Source organism: Pleurodeles waltl, chromosome 10 (assembly GCF_031143425.1).
Source record: "Pleurodeles waltl isolate 20211129_DDA chromosome 10, aPleWal1.hap1.20221129, whole genome shotgun sequence".
In the NCBI taxonomy this organism is placed as follows: domain Eukaryota; kingdom Metazoa; phylum Chordata; class Amphibia; order Caudata; family Salamandridae; genus Pleurodeles; species Pleurodeles waltl.
In genome coordinates, this window is record NC_090449.1 from 64339878 (window position 1) to 64360693 (window position 20816).

The 20816-nt window shown below is 46.1% G+C and overlaps 1 protein-coding gene across 1 annotated transcript in view; it reads right to left on the bottom strand.

Moving 5' to 3' along the window:
• USP31 (ubiquitin specific peptidase 31) overlaps positions 1–20816 on the bottom strand; it is a 175872-nt gene that overhangs the window by 58052 nt on the left and 97004 nt on the right. Inside the window, exons 9-11 of the mRNA XM_069209665.1 lie at positions 8654–8748; positions 7046–7123; positions 6369–6498 (exon numbers count right to left, since the gene is read on the bottom strand). Of these exons, the coding sequence (XP_069065766.1) occupies positions 6369–6498; positions 7046–7123; positions 8654–8748 (303 nt within the window). The remainder of the gene's footprint in view (positions 1–6368; positions 6499–7045; positions 7124–8653; positions 8749–20816) is intronic.

Sequence of the window (20816 nt, forward strand, 5' to 3'; positions counted from 1 at the left end):
TAGGTGGAAGCCGTCTGGGATATAGATTGGTCTTGGATTGGGCAAGCTACATCATTACGTAAAGAACTACAAAATGTGATTCTGGAACGAAAACTTTTCTTTGACTTTGCTAGAAACATCTTGCTATCATGCAAATAACATTTATAGGCTTTATGGATGCTTTATCCATAAATTCCTCTGTGCAAGCACATGGATTGGATAAAAAAAAAAAACTCCATAACAATTTTAAGTTTAACCCATCGTGACTACTGGGTTATGAAAAATTCCTTGATGATAAAACAACAGTTAATTGCATCACTGCAATTCCTGGTTGTTTCCCAACAGATAGGATGGTACAGGCCACAAATGTGCATAGCCATCATCAATGCTACTGCAAGATTTCATTTAGCAAAATATTTTTTGGGGTGTTTACATGACATAAGTTTTTAATCCTTTTCAGGGTCTAGTCTCATGAAAAGTCTGGCAATGGTTCAAAGTAGCAAGCTACCTACCTCGGTAACACTTCATCTGGTAGAGACAATATCTAGTTGCAGATTCCTTACCTTAGAACTTCCTCCAAGTGTTAGTCTGGATCCGGAGATGTTTCTCGAGCAGTATGCCTGTGCACCATTAAAGGGCGTCGATCGACTTCATGTCAGTCAGCAGCATCGCCAGGCCAGATATGGCGGCGCGGGTCCTATATAGGCACCACCCCGGCGAACTGGAGTCAGTTTCTTTTCATGACCTTCCACACCAGGAGTGCAGGGGAAGTAGTTGTTCCTAGAAATCTGTTTGCAGAGCAGGGAGGATGGGTGGGTCGGTAACCCACAGCGTTTGTGTTTTGCTTTGCTTTTGCCGCCCTAAGTGCGCCGGGTATGCCCAGACGTGGGTCCCGGGCTCACTGTGCCACTGGATTCAAGCTAGCCTGGCTGATGAGGGGGGAAACCCTGAAACCGGTCCCAGGATGCTTGTTTCCGGTCCAGGGAGAACCTGGCCTGGCAGTTCGGGCTGGACTGTTCCCTTAAGGAACAGGGTCAAGACTGATTTGCATATGGCTGGGTTCAAACTGGGGTGGCATGGTGAGCAAAATGGATGGATGGATTAAACCCAGATCTGTGACTGGGGGTGAATGTTTGATTGGTTCCGCATTCCGTCCATCCTGTTACGCTATCCTACAGCATTTGTGTTTTGCTTCGGTAAGGAATCTGCAACTAGATATTGTCTCTACCAGGTAAGGCATTACCGAAGGGAAGTAACTTCTCCATCTGATAGAGACATCTAGTTGCAGATTCCTTACCTTTGAATAGTTAACCAAGCAATATCATCCCCGGAGGTGGGTCTGCGAACTATAAAGTCTTGCAGGGCCAAAAAGGCGAAGTACCCATCCCTACGGACCTGACTGCCCAGGTAGTAATGTTTGGTAAATGTGTGCAGAGATGCCCATGTTGACACCTGACAGATGTCAAGTACTGGAACTTCGTGTGCTGAGAGGTCACAGATGTAGCTCTGGTAGAATGAGCATGCAAACCTTCAGGTAGTTGCTTCTTGGCCAGTACGTAGCAGATTATAATGCAGAGTACGACCCCTCAGGAGATGGTCCACTTCTGCACTGCCCGGCCTTTCTTCGCACCACACATTACCGACAAAGGGTTCATCATACCCCTGGACCTCTTCTGTATGATCAAGGAAGAATGGCAACACTCTTTTTGGGTCCAGGCGGTGGAGTCTTCTCTTCCGTAGAAGGATGTGGGGGTGTGTGAAAAGTAGGCAAGGTGATGGATTGGCCGACATGAGAGGGCGTAACTACTTTTAGCAAAAAGGAAGCCCTAGTGTGTAGCACCACTGTCAGGCTAGATGGGCAGTTAGGGTGGCTTAGATGACAATGCCGGCAGCTCACTCAGCCTGGGGACAGATGTAATGGTCACAAAGAAGGCTGTTTTCAACATGACAAGCCGAGAGGACAGTTGTGGAGAGGCTCAAAAGGAGTGCACATCATGAATGTCGGAACCAAATTCAAATCACATTGGGGCATAATGAATGGGGATGGAGGAAAGATACGAGTAAGAACTTTGAGGAACCTATTAACAGGAGACTCGAACAAAGAAGGTTGATCAGACAACCTTGAATACACAGAAATAGCAGATAAGTAACCTTTGAGCGTAACCACTGCACAGTCCTGCTGGGCCACAGAAAGGATAAACAGTAGGTCCTCAGACAGAAAGGAGGTCAGACTTGTCTGTGCACCATGCCACAAATGTATTCCAATGACTGGCGTATACTGTTTTGGTGGAGGGCAGCCAAGATTACGTTAGAGACTTTTGGTGGAAGGTCAAAAGCTGTCAACTGACACCGCTCAATTTCCACGCACGAAGGCAGGGCCTGGACAGGTTCGAGTGGAGAATACTCCCCCGCTGCTGTGACAGAAAAATACTCTCAAAGGGGGAGTCTGATCGGAGGATCAATGGCCATGCTCAGTAGCTCAGTATACTAGGCTCTCCATGCCCATTCTAGAGCCACAAGGATGGCTTGGGCCCAGTCATTCTTGATCTTCTTGATAACTCTATGCAGAAGATGTATGGGCAGAAAGACATACAGGAGGCCTGAGTTCAACATGAGACGAAAAGCGTTGCCGAGCAATTGCGGCCTTGGAAACTCTAATGTGCAATACTGCTGATATTGAGCATTCACTGCAGAGGTGAACAGATCCAACCAAGGCTTTCACCACTGCTGAAAGAGGCCTTGAATTATCACAGAAAGTAGACACCATTCATGATCAACTAAGCATTGTTAGCTCATCTGCTCTAGCGCGCAAAGAGCCCACCAGATGTTGAACCACCTGGAAAATGCCCTGTTTTTCCAGCCTCATCCAGAGGCACAGAGCCTCTTGACAAAGGGTCCACGACTCCACTCCGCCCTGCTTGTTGTAGTTCCACATGGCGGTGGACTCCACTCCGCCTTGATTGTTGTAGTTCCACATGGCGGTGGTCTTGCCCATGAACACCTAAACTAACTTTCCCATGAGAAAGGGAAGAAATGCTTTCAATGCTAGTCTGATCGCACGTAGCTCCAACAGGTTGATGTGGATTCCGCCACAGGCCAGATGCTTCTGATCTGCGGCTCTCCCAGATGGCCACCCCAGCCAAGAAGTGACGCATCTGTCACTACTGTCAGATCTGGTTGGGGGAAGGGAGAGGTATCTGCCTCTGATCCAATTGCAGTTCGGTAGCCTGTACTGCAGATCTCGTTCAGTTCCATCCGAGAACTGGACCACGTTGAAGAGATTCCCCTGATGCTGCGTCCACTGGAACTTCAGGTTCCACTGCAGAGCCCGCATATACCATCTGGCATGTGTCACTAGCAGGATGTAGGAGGCCATGAGGCCCAGCAGCCTCAGTCATTCTCAACAAAATTTAGGCTACAGGCTGAAACATCGGTATCATAGCCTGTATATCCTGAACTCCCCGCTCTGGAGGTAAGTCTGAAAATGCAATGTGTCCAGATCAGCTTCGATGAAAGTGAGCGTCTGAGAGGTGTGACTTCAGCACCTTTATAATGAACCCCAGCGAATGCAGGAGGTCCACCATAATATGGAGGTGGGAGATGACAGCCTGCGGTGAGCCCGCCTCCAACAGCCAGTTGTCGAGACAGGGAGAAGACTGAAAACCCCTGATCTGCACAGATGAGCTGCAGCCACTGCCATCACCTTGGTGAACACCCGAGGGGTGCTGGTAAGGCCAAAGAGGAGCACAGTGAACTGAAAAGTGTTTGTGGCCCACCGTGAACCTCAAGTAACGTCTTTGGGCAGACAGGACGGGAATACAGAAATCAGCGTCCTGCAAGTCTAACACTACCATCCAGTCTCCTGAGTCCAGGGAAGATAAAACCAGAGCCACAGTGTGCATTTTAAGCTTCTCCTTCCTGAGGAAGCGATTGAGCAACCGAAGCTTTAGGATAGGATGGAGGCCTTAGTCCTCTTTGGGCACCAGAAAATAGTGGGAATAGCAACCTCAACCTACTTTTGGCCCAGGGACTCTCTATGGCTCCCTTGGCCAAGCCGTAACATACTCGCAGAGAAGTGCCAAGTGATCCTCCGTCATCCGATCGCAGGAGTCTGTCTGACGTGATGGACTGTCAGCAGAGCAGGTGATGGCAGATCCTGCCTCAGACCGGTCCCTGGTGGGGAAGAGTCAGACTAGGAAGGTTTGGAGGCTTTTGTGGGGTTGGGGGTGGCTGGACTGCTGGCTCTCTGATCCACAAGGTCAGTGGAACCCATGTCCCCAGCCATGCAAAGGCTCGGCAGCATGTGCTGCACGGTGGATAGACAAAAGAAATGCGGTTGGGTGCCCCTTCTGTTGCCACGAAAGGGGCGAAAAGCAGATAGAGGGGCAAGGTCCCGCCGGGAGGCCCAAAGACTTGGCACTAACACAAAAATCCTTGAAGCTTTCGAGCACCAAGTCTGCTTTTTCTCCGAAGGAATGGGTGCCATCAAAAGGCATGTCCATAAGATTAGCTTGGAGATCCCCCAAAAAGGCAGACGTTCTCAACCAGGTGTGGTGCCTTCAGGTCAATATCAATGAAACCGCTCTGTCCAGCGAGTCTGTCATGTCCAGTCCACATCTGATTGTGAACTTTGCTGCCTCTCTCATTAGCAACTGCTTGGGAAACTACAGCCCGGACCTCCTCCAGGACCTGTGGCAGCACTTGCGCAATCGTAAGCTGCAGCGTGTGGGAGTAACAGCCCAAAAGACATGTGATGTTCACGGACAGCAATGCCAGGCTGGCAGAAGAAAACACCTTCTTCCCATGTGCTTCCAGCCTCTTCGATTCCTTATCCAGGGGTGCGGAAGGGAACATTCCATTGAAGGTGGAGGCTTGGATAACCAAGCTATCAAGGGTGGGGTGTTGCATAAGGAAACTTGGGTCACCCAGAGCAGGGCAATGGCAGTGGGCAATTGTCCTGTTCACAGGAGCCCTTGTGCTGGGTTTGGACAAGGTACCCAGTAGGACATCTGTAAGGGCTTCATTGAAGAGGAGCAGGGGTTCGGAGGATGAAGCTCCAGGTTGATGCATCTCTGTTAGGAGGTAAGGCCTGACTACTACCAAAGGCAACTCAAGGTCCAGGACCACAGCTGCTCTTCACACCACCACAGAATAAGAAGCACACTCCTCCATAGCCACGGCAGGGTAGAAAGTATGCCACTATCTAGGGAGGTATCCAGTCCACTGGCTTCACCGAAGTCCGTATGCCAGTCCATAGGATCTTGGAGCTGGTATTCCAAAGGGTCTAGCCACCCTTACCATTCCTCATCGTAACCTAACCCATAGGAAAAAGTCTCAAGATCTGACATGGGAGGAACGGCTCCTGACGGCATTGTAAGGCGCTCATCCGGCTCTGTTTCAGAGTCAGCTATGAGAATGGTGACTGTACTGGAAGAGCCGGGAAAGATTGAGCTGGTACAACCAATGCCGTCCCGGATCCAAGCGTGGATCCATGGGTGCCCTTCTGAGTCAAGCCCGAAGCCACCAGCACAGAACTCGAAGGGACCCCTTCCAACTCCGCGGACCTAAAGACACACCCAGAAGTGCCAGACTACCCAAAAATGAAGAGCATTTCGAGGAGGTGTGGAGTCGGCCCAGATGCTGGCTCCACAGAGGAAGACCTAGAACAATGACAGTCCCTCGTCGGATTAAGGACAAGGATAAGTCAAAGAACATTTCACTTTCTTCGACTTCTCCTTGTGTCTTGGTTTTCCTGATTGCCAAGACCTTCCTCTCAACTGAGACCGTAACTTGCACGGAGTCGAGTATCGCGCCTCCATCAGCTTCAAGGACCCCGCCTCAAAGCCTTTAGATGTATGGTCCGACACTGAGAGCATGGCAGTTGTGGTCACACCAAAGGCACACGAGGTACGGATCCATCACGGACATCATCCAATGACAGGACCCGCAAGGCTTGAATTCGGTCTTCCCAGATGACATCCCTTGAGCACCAGGGGTTAACTCCTCGAAAATCTTTGATAAAAAGTCAGAAAAGGCCAGTCAAAAGATGATTAAGGGGTAGCCCTCTTCAGATCAGGGCTGTCTGGCGCAGAACAAAAAAAAATGACGTCCGTGCACCAGGGTGACGCCTGTATAAGACCTACAACGTCATGTCATATCTGGCGCATACGATGGACGCGGAGCCGATCGATGGCACCTAACAACACACAGGAGTACTGCCAGAGAAAAATCTCCAGATCCAGACTAACGCCTGAGGTAAGTTCGAAAGGTAAGACTATGCAACTAGATGTCTCTATCATATTTCACATTTTGAGTTATGTTATGAATTGTGCTAGTTTCTCTACAAGTCTGTAACCCTTCACTGTTTAGATTCCCTATACAAATGCTACCTGTTCCTCTTTGGTGTAGAGTTGGAAACACTGTGACAGGGTGCAGGTCTGTGGCTGATGGTGAAGCTCCCGCTGCAGCCGAACGCTCTCAGAGTCTGGGACATACTCGTCTTCAGTGTTTCCAAACAAACTAAATATAAGAGAAGAATAAAGGTTAGTAGGAGACGGACAGAGAGATAAGTAAAGAGCATGCAAAAACCTAGAGAATATGGATAAACAGAGGGAAAGAGTGATTTATTAAAAAAAGCAGACAACTGGATGAGAGAGGGATCTTTATTTTTTGTGGGGGATAAAGCACAGAGCTCCAAATTTCAGCTTTAGGCACACCACACCTTCACTTCCAGCCCCAACAGCAGAGATTCAATCCACCTACTTCTCTGGCTTCTGCTCGTATGCCCCATTCTTCTTGCACATTTTCAGTCACTCCCTCTCCACATGTATTGGTTACAAAGCCTCTCAGGCTTCAGACTCGAGATCCCTAAAATGTAAAGGAAACCTCACAACCACATGCTGCTCTACAGCAAACAAGGCCATCCATAAAGACCATGCTCTGGGTGAAAAAATCTCTTTCTGCAAGCAGTTACCTAGGCTTTAGGAACACAGTACTTCTACTTCCACGATTCAGTCACTCAGATCCAGGGACTTTTGTTCCACATTATTTCAAGTTAGTTACTCACTACTCCTTGGTTTCCCTGTCCCATTCCACCACAATCTTGACATGGGGTGTTCCTCCAAGTCCACATGACTTCAATGCCCTAAAAGAAGCAAGGAAATATAGGTTTTCTTTAGATTACAATGCATGCTGTGTCTAGATGTCAAACACTACCAATTTTATGCTGTTTGAGAACAACAAAAAACTGCAATAATTTAGAAACAAGTCCAAAATAAGCTGGGATGACTTACGTGCTCTTTGCATATTAAAAGAATGAACTAAATCACATAGCAATCCCTGACTGCAGCCTATGTTTGATCTGGGGATGAACCTTCAACTTCTCAAACACCACATAAATGATTCCAACATCTTAAAAATTACTCAAATCTCAAACTAGCAATCTCTGCTACAGAAATATTTTTCAAAACATTTAATATTTTTTCTTTTACTATTCTACCAGTTTACTCTGCACCTGTTTTGATATGCCAGTTTTTGGCAAACAAAAATCAATGAACTCAAAACATTTCCTACGCATCCTAGTTCCACTATCAGCTTTCCGTCTCCCAACATCCTCCCTCAAATCTCAATCAACCAAGTCCACCAACATTCAAAGATTTAATTTTATCTATTCGTTACATCCTCAAATATAAAAAATAATAATAATTGGACCAATCTCCAAAACCCCTATTTCCAGCCAAATACTTCAAGTCAGTGGTTCCCAACATTTTGATTTCTGTGGACCCCCACCTTATCATTACTGGAACCCGGGGACCACCACTAGATCATTAATGGAATCTGAGTCTTAAAAGCTGGGGTCCTAATCTGTTATTATTTAATTTTCGAAGCAGTCGCGGACCCCCTGAGGAGTCTTCACTGGCCCCAGGGGTCCCCAGACCACAGGTTGGAACCACTGCTCCAAGTTATTTATCAATCAATTATCCCTAGTCATTTAGTATCCCACTTAATAGTTCCCAGTTTCCCAAGTGATCTACCAACTCGGAAATCTGAACCATCGATTAATTACTTCATATGCTATTCCAGGGGTCTCCACAGACATTGCCTACGTTGCCAAAAGCCAACACGTTTTCAAATATAACCCCCACATAACCACTGGTAAAAACTCACTTGCCCTATTTGCTACTTAATTATACCCAATATACCAATTACCCTCGTCCTTTATTTCCTTCAAAACTTCCACAAAACTGTTGTCCTATGGCACATTCAGCCAACTGACATTACCATACCTAGCAATTATCCATCTCCAAAACTCAAATCAAGGTTCCCTCTTCTTTTCCACCCCTTGTTTCCTGCCCTGGAACTTTCACTCAGTCCCTTATTCTCCAAAATAACTTTGAACTAGCCACAAACTAAATTTTTCTTAGTTCTCAAACCTTCTATTACTTCCCATTCCTGCAGCACAGTCTCATTACATAAATGATCCCCAAACCTTTGCTTGTCTTATTATTTCAAACACCAAATTCCACAGTATAACCAAACACAGAAGAAATCTCCAAATGTCAATCACTGCCACTGTCTCCTGATTTAATCATTCCAATTTTCCATTCCTTCATGTTTCATAAGTAAAATCAATGTGATGTTCCCTGTGACATTTTCTGATATGAGAGATGCCTACCTGTCCACGGTGGGGTGACATAAGGGGTGCTCCTCCTGAGGCAATAAGTATGTTATTCCCACAAAGCTGACCACACGCAGACTAAATGGACAGACCTGCGGTGAAACGAAGAATCAAGCAGACAAACATTAACACAATAGAAGGCTTTCTCTCATTACTTTCGAGAAGCGACAACAGTGTTTGGTTAATTTTATGAAAACATTAAATAGGTGACAAAAACAGGGAAAATACCAAATAAACACAATCACACTGACTGCATTCCACCTGCAAACACCCTTCCATGATCACACCCACTGTGTTGAACCCCCAAAAATGCCAAGTTACACCGACTTAACACAATATGCCCATATGCCTTACCCACAATGGCCTCCACTCTGCCACACCTGTCAAAACATCTTGCCCGCAAACATCAGTTCTACCAATGACCTAGTATGACATATCACAAGGAGATGCAGACTGGCATTCATATGCACATGCACACAGACAAAACTATAGAAATAGCCTGAGTTCATGGCACTGGTCAGTTTTTCATCCACTTTTAAGAAAGTTAATATCAATAGTACTAAAAGCTATCACTTGACTACTCTTATAGATATGGACGCCTGAACATACAAAGCTTGTTGGAAGAATAAGACCTGTGGATGAAGGTGGTCAAAATCTTACTCTTCTAACCAAGCTGGATTCAGGCGTTGGTGCGAAAAAGTGAATAATTGTTTTTTCACTCAAAATCTTAGGCCAAACTGCCATTGGGACTCCAGGTGGCAGGCTATATGCCTGCTTCTTGGCTTTTGTGGCAATCTTCAAGAGGGTCAACAGGGCTATTCTCAGGGGAAAGTAATCAAAATGAGTTAGAAGTAATTCACTTGTAAAATGGAACACCTGGGTTGTAAGAACCAAGCACCAATGCAGGAATATATATATAGAGGAGTGATAGCAGGAAACTTCCCACCAAGTGGCCAGCATATTGCACTGCTTCAAAATGCAGATGGCTCAGTAAAGCTGGACTCTTATATCATGGGACCACAAAGATACAGGTCCGATCTTATTTAAGTATAATCACATTGTGTTGGGCCCTCATTGCAAGTGCTGCAGAAAATGGACTGGAGTTTCTCATTCCCAGAAGTTACCATAGCCGGGGCACTTGTAACTCCGGGACTGTGGAAAATCCAGCCACCTAAGAGTTGGATGATGAGAGGCCACTAAGAAAACGGAAAGTTACCTTGGAAACTTTCAAGTGCTGGTCACCATTCTAGTAATTTGCCATTCTCCCCTTGGCCTTCACACAGAGATTGCAGCTGTTTTTATAATTCCGATGGGGCCGCTACTGGTTGTGTGGGAGTGAGGAGGAGCGCAGATAACAATTCCAGCTTTCATATATATATATATATTTTTTAAAACAGCTCTAAGCATGACACTCAGGAGCCATATAGTTTAAAGTCCACAGTGCCTATGGATTACCCTTACGGTTCTAAGGTAAGCAAAGCATGAGAAAATGTGAGCAGTCAAGAGAAAAACGACAATACGGATGGGCACAAGAAGTAGAAGACCGCGAAAGAATATACGAGACAAAAGGTAAATAACTTGGGGGGGGGGGGGAGGGAAGTGCCATAACTATGCATGATTTACCAAAGGTTCTTAACAGCCTCATCGTAATTGAGAGGCTACTTGTAATGGTAAAAGATGGTCAGTCAATCACAGTGGCCCCTTTGCCGAATCCATCAAATGAGTTACCGACCTATAAAGGGGGCATTCTGTGGCTGCCAGCTCAACCATCACTTTGGTATCTGTTGGGAACACTGATCTAACTAGGGAGAGCTGTGGGAGTCGAAGATGCCCCTCAACTGAAGACCTTATGTTGTTTTCAACATTACACCGTGGGCCCCCCAATGCATTAGCACAACCATTCAGTTCCCCTGTTCCCACTGCCTCTTGTATGTAGTAAGACATATCTGAACGTGGTATGCATGTTGAATCTCCAACAATCAGTCTATTTCTTTATGGCTATTAACTAAGATATGCACTTTAACTACATAGGTTCAGATGCACACTAAAACTTTCCTTTACTTTTGACGTTCTGGATTTAGTTTAGATGGATCTCTGCTGACTCTCGATTTCTTTTTCGAGATAGATATTTGGGCCTTATTTAGTTTTGTCTCTTGAAGGAGCATAATGTTAAATTTTTTAACACTGTTCCTTTCCAAACCATCTAGAACACTAAGAACCTTTAAGTTGTTTCTTATGGTGTGATTTTCTTTAAAAAAAGAAGCCTATTTTATCTAGTTTTGGGCTGTTTGGGCTTCCATCTAACTGAAAAATAAGGGAGGAGCTCATACAACAGTGTGTGAACCTTTTGCTGCAGAAAGGAACAAGAGACGTATTACAGAAAATGGAGCAGTTTTTTTTTGTGGTTTTATTTTTTTTTCATCCCAGCCAATCAGGTGAGAGGCAACTGCATTTTCACAGAGCTCTGAATTTTTTGGTGGTGGGATGCTAAAAGTCTTATTGTTGTTAACCGAAGGGTTAATTATCCCCGTCCCAATTACCTCTAGCTCATCGTTATGAACCAATGCCTTCATCAAATAACTGCCAAAAGGGCAATTAACCTGCAAGAGTGGCAAAAAAGCTTGAGATAAATTGGTAGTATGATTGGATAAAGAAGAGGGAAAGCCTTACATTTGTGTTTAATCTGCTATATTCTTGTTTTGTGGCACAACTGCAGTAGAGCTTTCAGTTAGTGAGTATGAGCTTTATGTTAGATACAGCTTAGCAAGTACTATTAATGCCTACAGATGGCTAAAACAGACTCCTTAGTTCCCATATATAGCTAGAATTAACATGACCATCCAGAAGCTGGAAAACATATTTAGGTGCAACAGCCTTGTAACAACTGTGGATGAAGACCTGCACAGTGTTAATGGGGCACCACCCTTGAGGCTAATTTGTAAACCTATGTCACACCAACTCACTGCTTATTACAACTTTCTTATTCCTAGCTTGCATCAAACGATCAACCATCACAATACACAGTTGGAGACTTAGTCATGTAGTTACGTTTGATTTAGAATAGGGCCTAAAGAATGCCACTGACCATTTTGGGGACCTAATGAATATAGGAACATGGTGACCATCTAACAGGATAGAGGGTCAACAGAGACACCTTATATCCAATGTTCTGTTTTTTAATGTAATTCAGGGAATAATAACAAATAGGGTTTTGTTCACTTTTACCTTCAGAGGGCATAATAGTAGTAGCACTTTTCATAATACCTCAAGATTACTACTTAAAATGATCTCAGTTATGAGCTCCTGGTTAACAGGGCATCAGTGGGATTATAGAACGTATGACCTACAAAAAGAGCATAACAGAGGATAAAACATGCCACACAAGTGGGAGAGGTTTCCTGCATCACAATCAGAATTAGATTTGACTTGGAGACTATAACCACTTCTTTGATTTGTCACAGCTTTTGATTTTCAATAGATTTAATGAGAATCCCAAAAGGAGAACATGGGTTTTCATTTGAAAACAACCATCAAGACACTAGTGGCCTAAGTGATCAGGCAGCTTCTTTCACCTCCAAGTTGGAGTTCATAGAGAAAACCTTTGAAGCTTTCGTTCTATGCTGGTCGCCACAATGTACAACTATTAAGAGACTGCACTATATGATTGCAGAAAGCATTTGCCCGAGCCCTTCTTAATGTCCCCAAACACAACTCTGCCCGATGGGCTCTAGCTACCCTCCTCTGGCTTCCTGTTGGGCAGTGGGTCAAATGCAAGGTTCAATCTATTTCTCATAGGGCACTCCAACTGCAAGGCATGTCCATCCTCCGACCTCCGTTCTCCCCCTATGCACCAATTAGAGCCCCAATCCTCCAATACCCATGTGGCTGCTGTTCCATCCATTCGAAGAGCAAGAAATGGTGAGTGGTCTTTAGGCTACAATGTAGCAAAACTGTGGAACTCCTCAATCTGAGACACACTGACAATGAACTCCGGTTTCGTAAACTATTAAATGTATCACTATTTGACAACTGACTGCCCCCCTGAACGCTGCAATTGATTTCTGTGTCGCTTTGCCAGCGCTGGGATGCCCATGGGTAGCCAGGCACTCCATCAACGCATGTAGAATAGAACAGATTAGCCCATATACAAACTTTGAGGCATATCAATATCCAAGGGACAGAATGATGTCAAATTTGGGTTGTAAGATTTCGGCTTCTGGTATTGCCTATTGCACAATTTAGTGGATGACATAGTTTTACATGTAAATATCGATGCTGACATCTTTTTAGGGAGAGTTTAAATATTTACACAGCTGATATGCATCTGCTGTTACTATATGCATGTCCGTTTTTTAAAAGACAACTCCAAATGATTAAGATAATTGCTTACAATGTTGAAGGTAGGCCTCCTAAGAGCAGCCATCCAAGAGTGCTTTGCTATGAACTGGCACATACCATTTAAGCATGATTGGGCAGTTATGGATGACTTGCACATTACTAACTTTACCTCTAAATTAACAAAAAAACTATTACAAGAATAGTTTTGGAGCATGGATAGGTTCTGAACATTTATATACTTCAAATAGCTCTGGCAGTCAAAAGCATGATAACATTTTGTTTTAACTTTAAGAATAAAAACCACAATTTTTTCAGGGAGATATCAGGTATAAACTTCAATTATAACAGTCTGATAATCCAGGAGATGGATGATTTTAATCTGATGTAAGTCTATGGATCACCAGTTTTGCAGAACATTAAGTATGATTATTTCAAGCTCCTTCCTATAAAGGGCCGTATTGTAACTGGATTCAGAAGCGAAATTCTGCTGAATGTCTTTGCATCTACATATGATGTCCAAAACTGCAGAACTACTGTTAGGGGCAAAACGTGTGCTTTTGACACACTACAGTCCTAACTAATAATGTAACAAAAGGCTGCCAGGGAGGAAGAAGCTTTTACCTGAAACATTTTGACTACAGATTGTAAGGAAATGCCTCCTTGGCATGGCTACCCCCTGACTTTTTGCCTTTGCTGATGCTAAGTTTTGATTTGAAAGTGTGCTGAGGCCTGCTAATCAGGCCCCAGCACCAGTGTTCTTTCCCCAACCTGTACTTTTGTTTCCACAATTGGCACACCCTGGCATCCAGGTAAGTCCCTTGTAACTGGTACCCCTGGTACCAAGGGCCCTGATGCCAGGGAAGGTCTCTAAGGGCTGCAGCATGTCTTATGCCACCCTGGGGACCACTCACTCAGCACAGACACACTGCTTGCCAGCTTGTGTGTGCTAGTGGGGATAAAAAGACTAAGTCGACATGGCACTCCCCTCAGGGTGCCATGCCAACCTCACACTACCTACAGGTATAGATAAGTCACCCCTCTAGCAGGCCTTACAGCCCTAAGGCAGGGTGCACTATACCATAGGTGAGGGCATAAGTGCATGAGCACTATGCCCCTACAGTGTCTAAGCAAAACCTTAGACATTGTAAGTACAGGGTAGCCATAAGAGTATATGGTCTGGGAGTCTGTCATGCACGAACTCAACAGCACCATAATGGCTACACTGAAAACTGAAGTTTGGTATCAAACTTCTCAGCACAATAAATGCACACTGATCCCAGTGTACATTTTATTGTGACATACACCCCAGAGGGCACCTTAGAGGTGCCCCCTGAAACCTTAACTGACTACCTGTGTAGGCTGACTGGTTTTAGCAGCCTGCCACACACAAGACATGTTGCTGGCCACATGGGGAGAGTGCCTTTGTCATTCTGTGGCTAGTAACAAAGCCTGTACTGGGTGGAGGTGCTTCACACCTCCCCTTGCAGGAACTGTAACACCTGGCGGTGAGCCTCAAAGGCTCACCCCCCTTTGTTACAGCACCACAGGGCACTCCAGCTAGGGGAGTTGCCCGCCCCCTCTGGCCACGGCCCCACTTTTGGCGGCAAGGCCGGAGGAGATAATGAGAAAAACAAGGAGTCACTGGCCAGTCAGGACAGCCACTAAGGTGTCCTGAGCGGAGGTGACTCTGACTTTTAGAAATCCTCCATCTTGCAGAGGGAGGATTCCCCCAATAGGGATAGGATTGCGCCCCCCTCCCCTCAGGGAGGAGGCACAAAGAGGGTGTAGCCACCCTCAGGGCTAGTAGCCATTGGCTACTAACCCCCCCAGACCTAAACACACCCCTAAATTCTGTACTTAGGGGTTCCCCAGAACCTAGGAACTCAGATTCCTGCAACCTAAGAAGAAGAAGAGGACTGCTGAACTGAAAAACCTGCAGAGAAGATGGACACCAACTGCTTTGGCCCCAGCTCTACCGGCCTGTCTCCCCACTTCTAGAGACACTGCTCCAGTGACACATTCCACAGGGACCAGCTGTGAGAAAGTAGCCTCTTTCTAGCCTTGTTACCCCCACTTTTGGCCTGTTTGTGAGTGTATGTCAGGGTGTTTTCACTGTCTCACTGGTATCCTGCTAGCCAGGGCCCAGTGCTCACAGTGAAAACCCTATGTTTTCAGTATGTTTGTTATGTGTCACTGGGACCCTGCTAGTCAGGACCCCAGTGCTCATAAGTTTGTGACCTATATGTATGTGTTCCCTGTGTGGTGCCTAACTGTCTCACTGAGGCTCTGCTAACCAGAACCTCAGTGGTTATGCTCTCTCATTTCTTTCAAATTGTCACTAACAGGCTAGTGACCAATTTTACCAATTTACATTGGCTTACTGGAACACCCTTATTATTCCCTAGTATATGGTACTGAGGTCCCCAGGGTATTGGGGTTCCAGGAGATCCCTATGGGCTGCAGCATTTCTTTTGCCACCCATAGGGAGCTCTGACAATTCTTACACAGGCCTGCCACTGCAGTCTGAGTGAAATAACGTCCACGTTATTTCACAGCCATTTTACACTGCACTTAAGTAACTTATAAGTCACCTATATGTCTAACCTATACCTGGTAAAGGTTAGGTGCAAAGTTACTTAGTGTGAGGGCACCCTGGCACTAGCCAAGGTGCCCCCACATTGTTCAGGGCCAATTCCCCGGACTTTGTGAGTGCGGGGACACCATTACACGTGTGCACTACATATAGGTCACTACCTATATGTAGCTTCACAATGGTAACTCCGAATATGGCCATGTAACATGTCTATGATCATGGAATTGCCACCTCTATGCCATCCTGGCATAGTTGGCACAATCCCATGATCCCAGTGGTCTGTAGCACAGACCCTGGTACTGCCAAACTGCCTTTCCTGGGGTTTCACTGCAGCTGCTGCCAACCCCTCAGACAGGTTTCTGCCCTCCTGGGGTCAAGCCAGGCTAGTCCCAGGATGGCAGAACAAAGGACTTCCTCTGAGAGAGGGTGTTACACCCTCTCCCTTTGGAAAATGGTGTGAAGGCAGGGGAGGAGTAGCCTCCCCCAGCCTCTGGAAATGCTTTCATGGGCACAGATGTGCCCAATTCTGCATAAGCCAGTCTACACCGGTTCAGGGGACCCCTTAGCCCTGCTCTGGAGCGAAACTGGACAAAGGAAAGGGGAGTGACCACTCCCCTGACCTGCACCTCCCCTGGGAGGTGTCCAGAGCTCCTCCAGTGTGCTCCAGACCTCTGCCATCTTGGAAACAGAGGTGCTGCTGGCACACTGGACTGCTCTGAGTGGCCAGTGCCACCAGGTGACGTCAAAGACTCCTTCTGATAGGCTCCTTCAGGTGTTGCTAGCCTATCCTCTCTCCTAGGTAGCCAAACCCTCTTTTCTGGCTATTTAGGGTCTCTGCCTCTGGGGAAACTTTAGATAACGAATGCAAGAGCTCATCCGAGTTCCTCTGCATCTCTCTCTTCACCTTCTGCCAAGGAATCGACTGCTGACCGCGCTGGAAGCCTGCAAAACTGCAACATAGTAGCAAAGACGACTACTGCAACTCTGTAACGCTGATCCTGCCGCCTTCTCGACTGTTTTCCTGGTGGTGCATGCTGTGGGGGTAGTCTGCCTCCTCTCTGCACTAGAAGCTCCGAAGAAATCTCCAGTGGGTCGACTGAATCGTCCCCCTGCAACCGCAGGCACCAAAAAGCTGCATTACCGGTCCCTTGGGTCTCCTCTCAGCACGACGAGCGAGGTCCCTCGAATCCAGCAACTCTGTCCAAGTGACTCCCACAGTCCAGTGACTCTTCAGTCCAAGTTTGGTGGAGGTAAGTCCTTGCCTCCACACGCCAGACTGCATTGCTGGGAACCACGACTTTTGCAGCTACTCCGGCCTCCGTGCACTTCCGGCGGAAATCCTTTGTGCACAGTCCAGCCTGGGTCCACGGCACTCTAACCTGCATTGCACGACCTCCTATGTTGTTCTCCGGCGACGTGGGACTCCTTTGTGCGACTTCGGGTGAGCACCGTTTCACGCATCCTCGTAGTGCCTGTTTCTGGCACTTCTCCGGGTGCTACCTGCTGCTGAGAGGGCTCCTTGTCTTGCTCGACGTCCCCTCTGTCTCCTGACGCAATTTGCAACATCCTGGTCCCTCCTGGGCCGCAGCAGCATCCAAAAACGCTTACCGCACGACTTGCAGCTAGCAAGGCTTGTTGGCGGTCTTTTGGCGGGAAAACACTTCTGCACGACTCTCCACGGCGTGAGGGATCCGTCCTCCAAAGGGGAAGTCTCTAGCCCTTGTCGTTCCTGCAGAAACCTAAGCTTCTACTGTCCAGTAGCAGCTTCTTTGCACCCACAGCTGGCATTTCCTGGGCATCTGCCCATCTCCGACTTGCTTGTGACTTTTGGACTTGGTCCCCTTGTTCCCCAGGTACCCTCGACTGGAAATCCATTGTTGTTGCATTGCTGGTTTGTGTCTTTCCTGCAGAATTCCCCTATCACGACTTCTATGTCCTTTGGGGAACTTTAGTGCACTTTGCACTCACTTTTCAGGGTCTTGGGGTGGGCTATTTTTCTAACCCTCACTATTTTCTAATAGTCCCAGCGACCCTCTACAAGGTCACATAGGTTTGGGGTCCATTCATGGTTCGCATTCCACTTTTGGAGTATATGGTTTGTGTTGCCCCTATCCCTATGTGTCCCCATTGCATCCTATTGTAACTATACATTGTTTGCACTGTTTTCTAAGACTATTACTGCATATTTCGGTATTGTGTATATATATCTTGTGTATATTTCCTATCCTCTCACTGAGGGTACACTCTGAGATACTTTGGCATATTGTCATAAAAATAAAGTACCTTTATTTTTAGTATAACTGTGTATTGTGTTTTCTTATGATATTGTGCATATGACACTAAGTGGTACTGTAGGAGCTTCACTCGTCTCCTAGTTCAGCCTAAGCTGCTCTGCTAAGCTACCATTATCTATCAGCCTATGCTGCTAGACACCCTATACACTAATAAGGGATAACTGGGCCTGGTGCAAGGTGCAAGTACCCCTTGGTACTCACTGCAAGCCAGTCCAGCCTCCTACACCAGCGACCTCTGAAGCCTCAGAGGACTGCCCTGCATCTAGAAGGACCAGGAACTCCAGAGGACAGCAGCTCTGTTCCACAAAGACTGCAACTTTGCAACAAAGAAGCAACTTTGAACCAACACACGTTTCCAGCCGGAAGCGTGAGACTTTGCACTCTGCACCAGACGCCCCCGACTCGTCTTGTGGAGAACAAACACCACAGGGAGGACTCCCCAGCGACTACGAGACCGTGAGTAGCCAGAGTTGGCCCCCCTGACCCCCCACAGCGACGCCTGCAGAGGGAATCCCGAGGCTCCCCCTGACCTCGACTGCCTGCTTCAAAGACCCGACACCTGGTAAAGGCACTGCATCCGCAGCCCCCAGGACCTGAAAGATCCAACCTCCAGTGCAGGAGCGACCCCCAGCTGGCCCTCTCCCTTGCCCAGGTGGTGGCTACCCCAAGGAGCCACCTCCCTTGTCTGCATCGCTGAAGAGACCCCTTGGTCTCCCATTGAATGCTACTGCGAACCAGACGCTTGTTTGCACACTGCACCCGGCCGCCCCCGCGCCGCTGAGGGTGTACTTTCTGTGCTGACTTGTGTCCCCCCGGTGCCCTACAAAACCCCCCTGGTCTGCCCTCCGAAGACGCGGGTACTTACCTGCTGGCAGACTGGAACCAGGGCACCCCATTCTCCATTGAAGCCTATGCGTTTTGGCCACCACTTTGACCTCTGCACCTGACCGGCCCTGAGCTGCTGTTGTGGTAACTTTGGGGTTGCTCTGAACCCCCAACGGTGGGCTACCTTGGACTCAAACTTGAACCTTGTGGGTGGTTTACTTACCTGCAAAAAATAACAAACACTTACCTCCCCCAGGAACTGTTGAAAATTGCAGTAAGTGTCTAGTTTTAAAATAGCTATATGTCATTTTTGTGAAAACTGTATATGCTATTTTGCTAATTCAAAGTTCCTAAAGTTCCTACATGAAATACCTTTCATTTGAAGTATTACCTGTAAATCTTGAACCTGTGGTTCTTAAAATAAACTAAGAAAAGATATTTTCTATACAAAAACCTATCGGCCAGGAATTGTCCCTGAGTGTGTGTTCCTCATTTATTGCCTGTGTGTGTACAACAAATGCTTAACACTACTCCTTTGATAAGCCTACTACCACAAAATAGAGCATTATAATTATCTGTTTTTGCCACTATCTTAGCTCTAAAGGGAACCCTTGGACTCTGTGCATACTATTCCTTTCTTTGAAATAGTGCATACAGAGCCAACTTCCTACACAGATTAATTAACCTGCGTACCCAATACAGAATCAGAATTCAAATCAAAATCGATTCATGCCACCTGGCTGCATAAACAAAGTGGCAGCTTTGCAGATTTCACCAAGAGTCAGAAGTGTTACAATTCCCACTTCGCATATTATCTACACAAAGCGTTCAGAATCAAAAGCTGACCTTTTAAAGAAACTATTCCTGAGGAGATGCTTTCTTCTTAAACAACTTTTCAATGGACTCCCATTCAGGTTACAGATAAGGAACGCAAACATTGTTTAAGTCAAATTCTTTCGGGATTAAGTACAGGCCAGGGAGACAATTCAATAGCTGAAAGACTGAAAAACAATTGGTAGAAAAATTTACAAATGAAATCAGAAATAAACGCCCACTAGAAAATCATAATTTTGCCTCTCTCAAACAGGTAGCATCTTTCAAGCTAAGCATACTCATTTTCACAAGAACAGCAGCAATAAATTAATTTCCAGATAAAATAAAAGATAAACATACTTGCACACAAGTTTATAAAATTGAATGGACAAAAACAAACTACAACAGGAGGATGTTCAAAAATTGGTACTGTGCATGTAAATGACAGGAATGCTTGCTTGGGCCCTGCAAGTAATTTACAACTACTGGTACTCAGAACAAAGAAAGCAGTTGCTTGTGTCTTTTATGACAGACCACCCTGGAGTTTAGCAAAAAGGGCAGCCAATACAACTGATTTTACTTACAATTCAGCAAATGTAAAGAGTCAGCTGCTTTGAGAAACAATTCTTAAAAGAATGTCATAGGCTCCCAAATGTGATCAAAGAATTCAGAAGAAGGAAAATGCAAGAAAACGGGTACATTCTTGATTCTAAGAGGAAAAAAGGCTGTTCGTAAGCAGTTAGAAGAACGCAATTAATTTACTAGTGATATAGAATTACCAGCAAACCCTTCCAGTTTTGGAATTCAGAAGAAGGAAAATGCAAGAAAACAGATACATTCTTGATTCTAAGAGAAAAAAAGCTGCTCGTAAGCAGTTAGAAGAACGCAATTAATTTACTAGTGATATAGAATTACCAGCAAACCCTTCCAGTTTTGCAATTCCCTCCCTAGAACTGGGGCATGCACAAGGGAAGAAACTAGAAGTTTTCCGTGTTAATACCCAACATAAGACGTGTAAAATGAGTAGCATGATGTGTGTCTGACAGTGATAACATCTATGGATGGCTCTGATAAGTAAGTTCTACAGCAGTGGTTCCCAACCTTTTGACTTCTGTGGACCCCCACTTTATCATAACTGGAGCCCGGGGACCCCCACTGAATCTTTATTGCAATTCGGGGACCCCCCACTGAGTCATTACTGAAAACTGGGGACCTAATCTGTAAATATTATTTAATTTTATAGGCAGTCGCGGACCCCCTGAGGAGGCCTCGTGGACCCCCAGGGGTCCCCGGACCA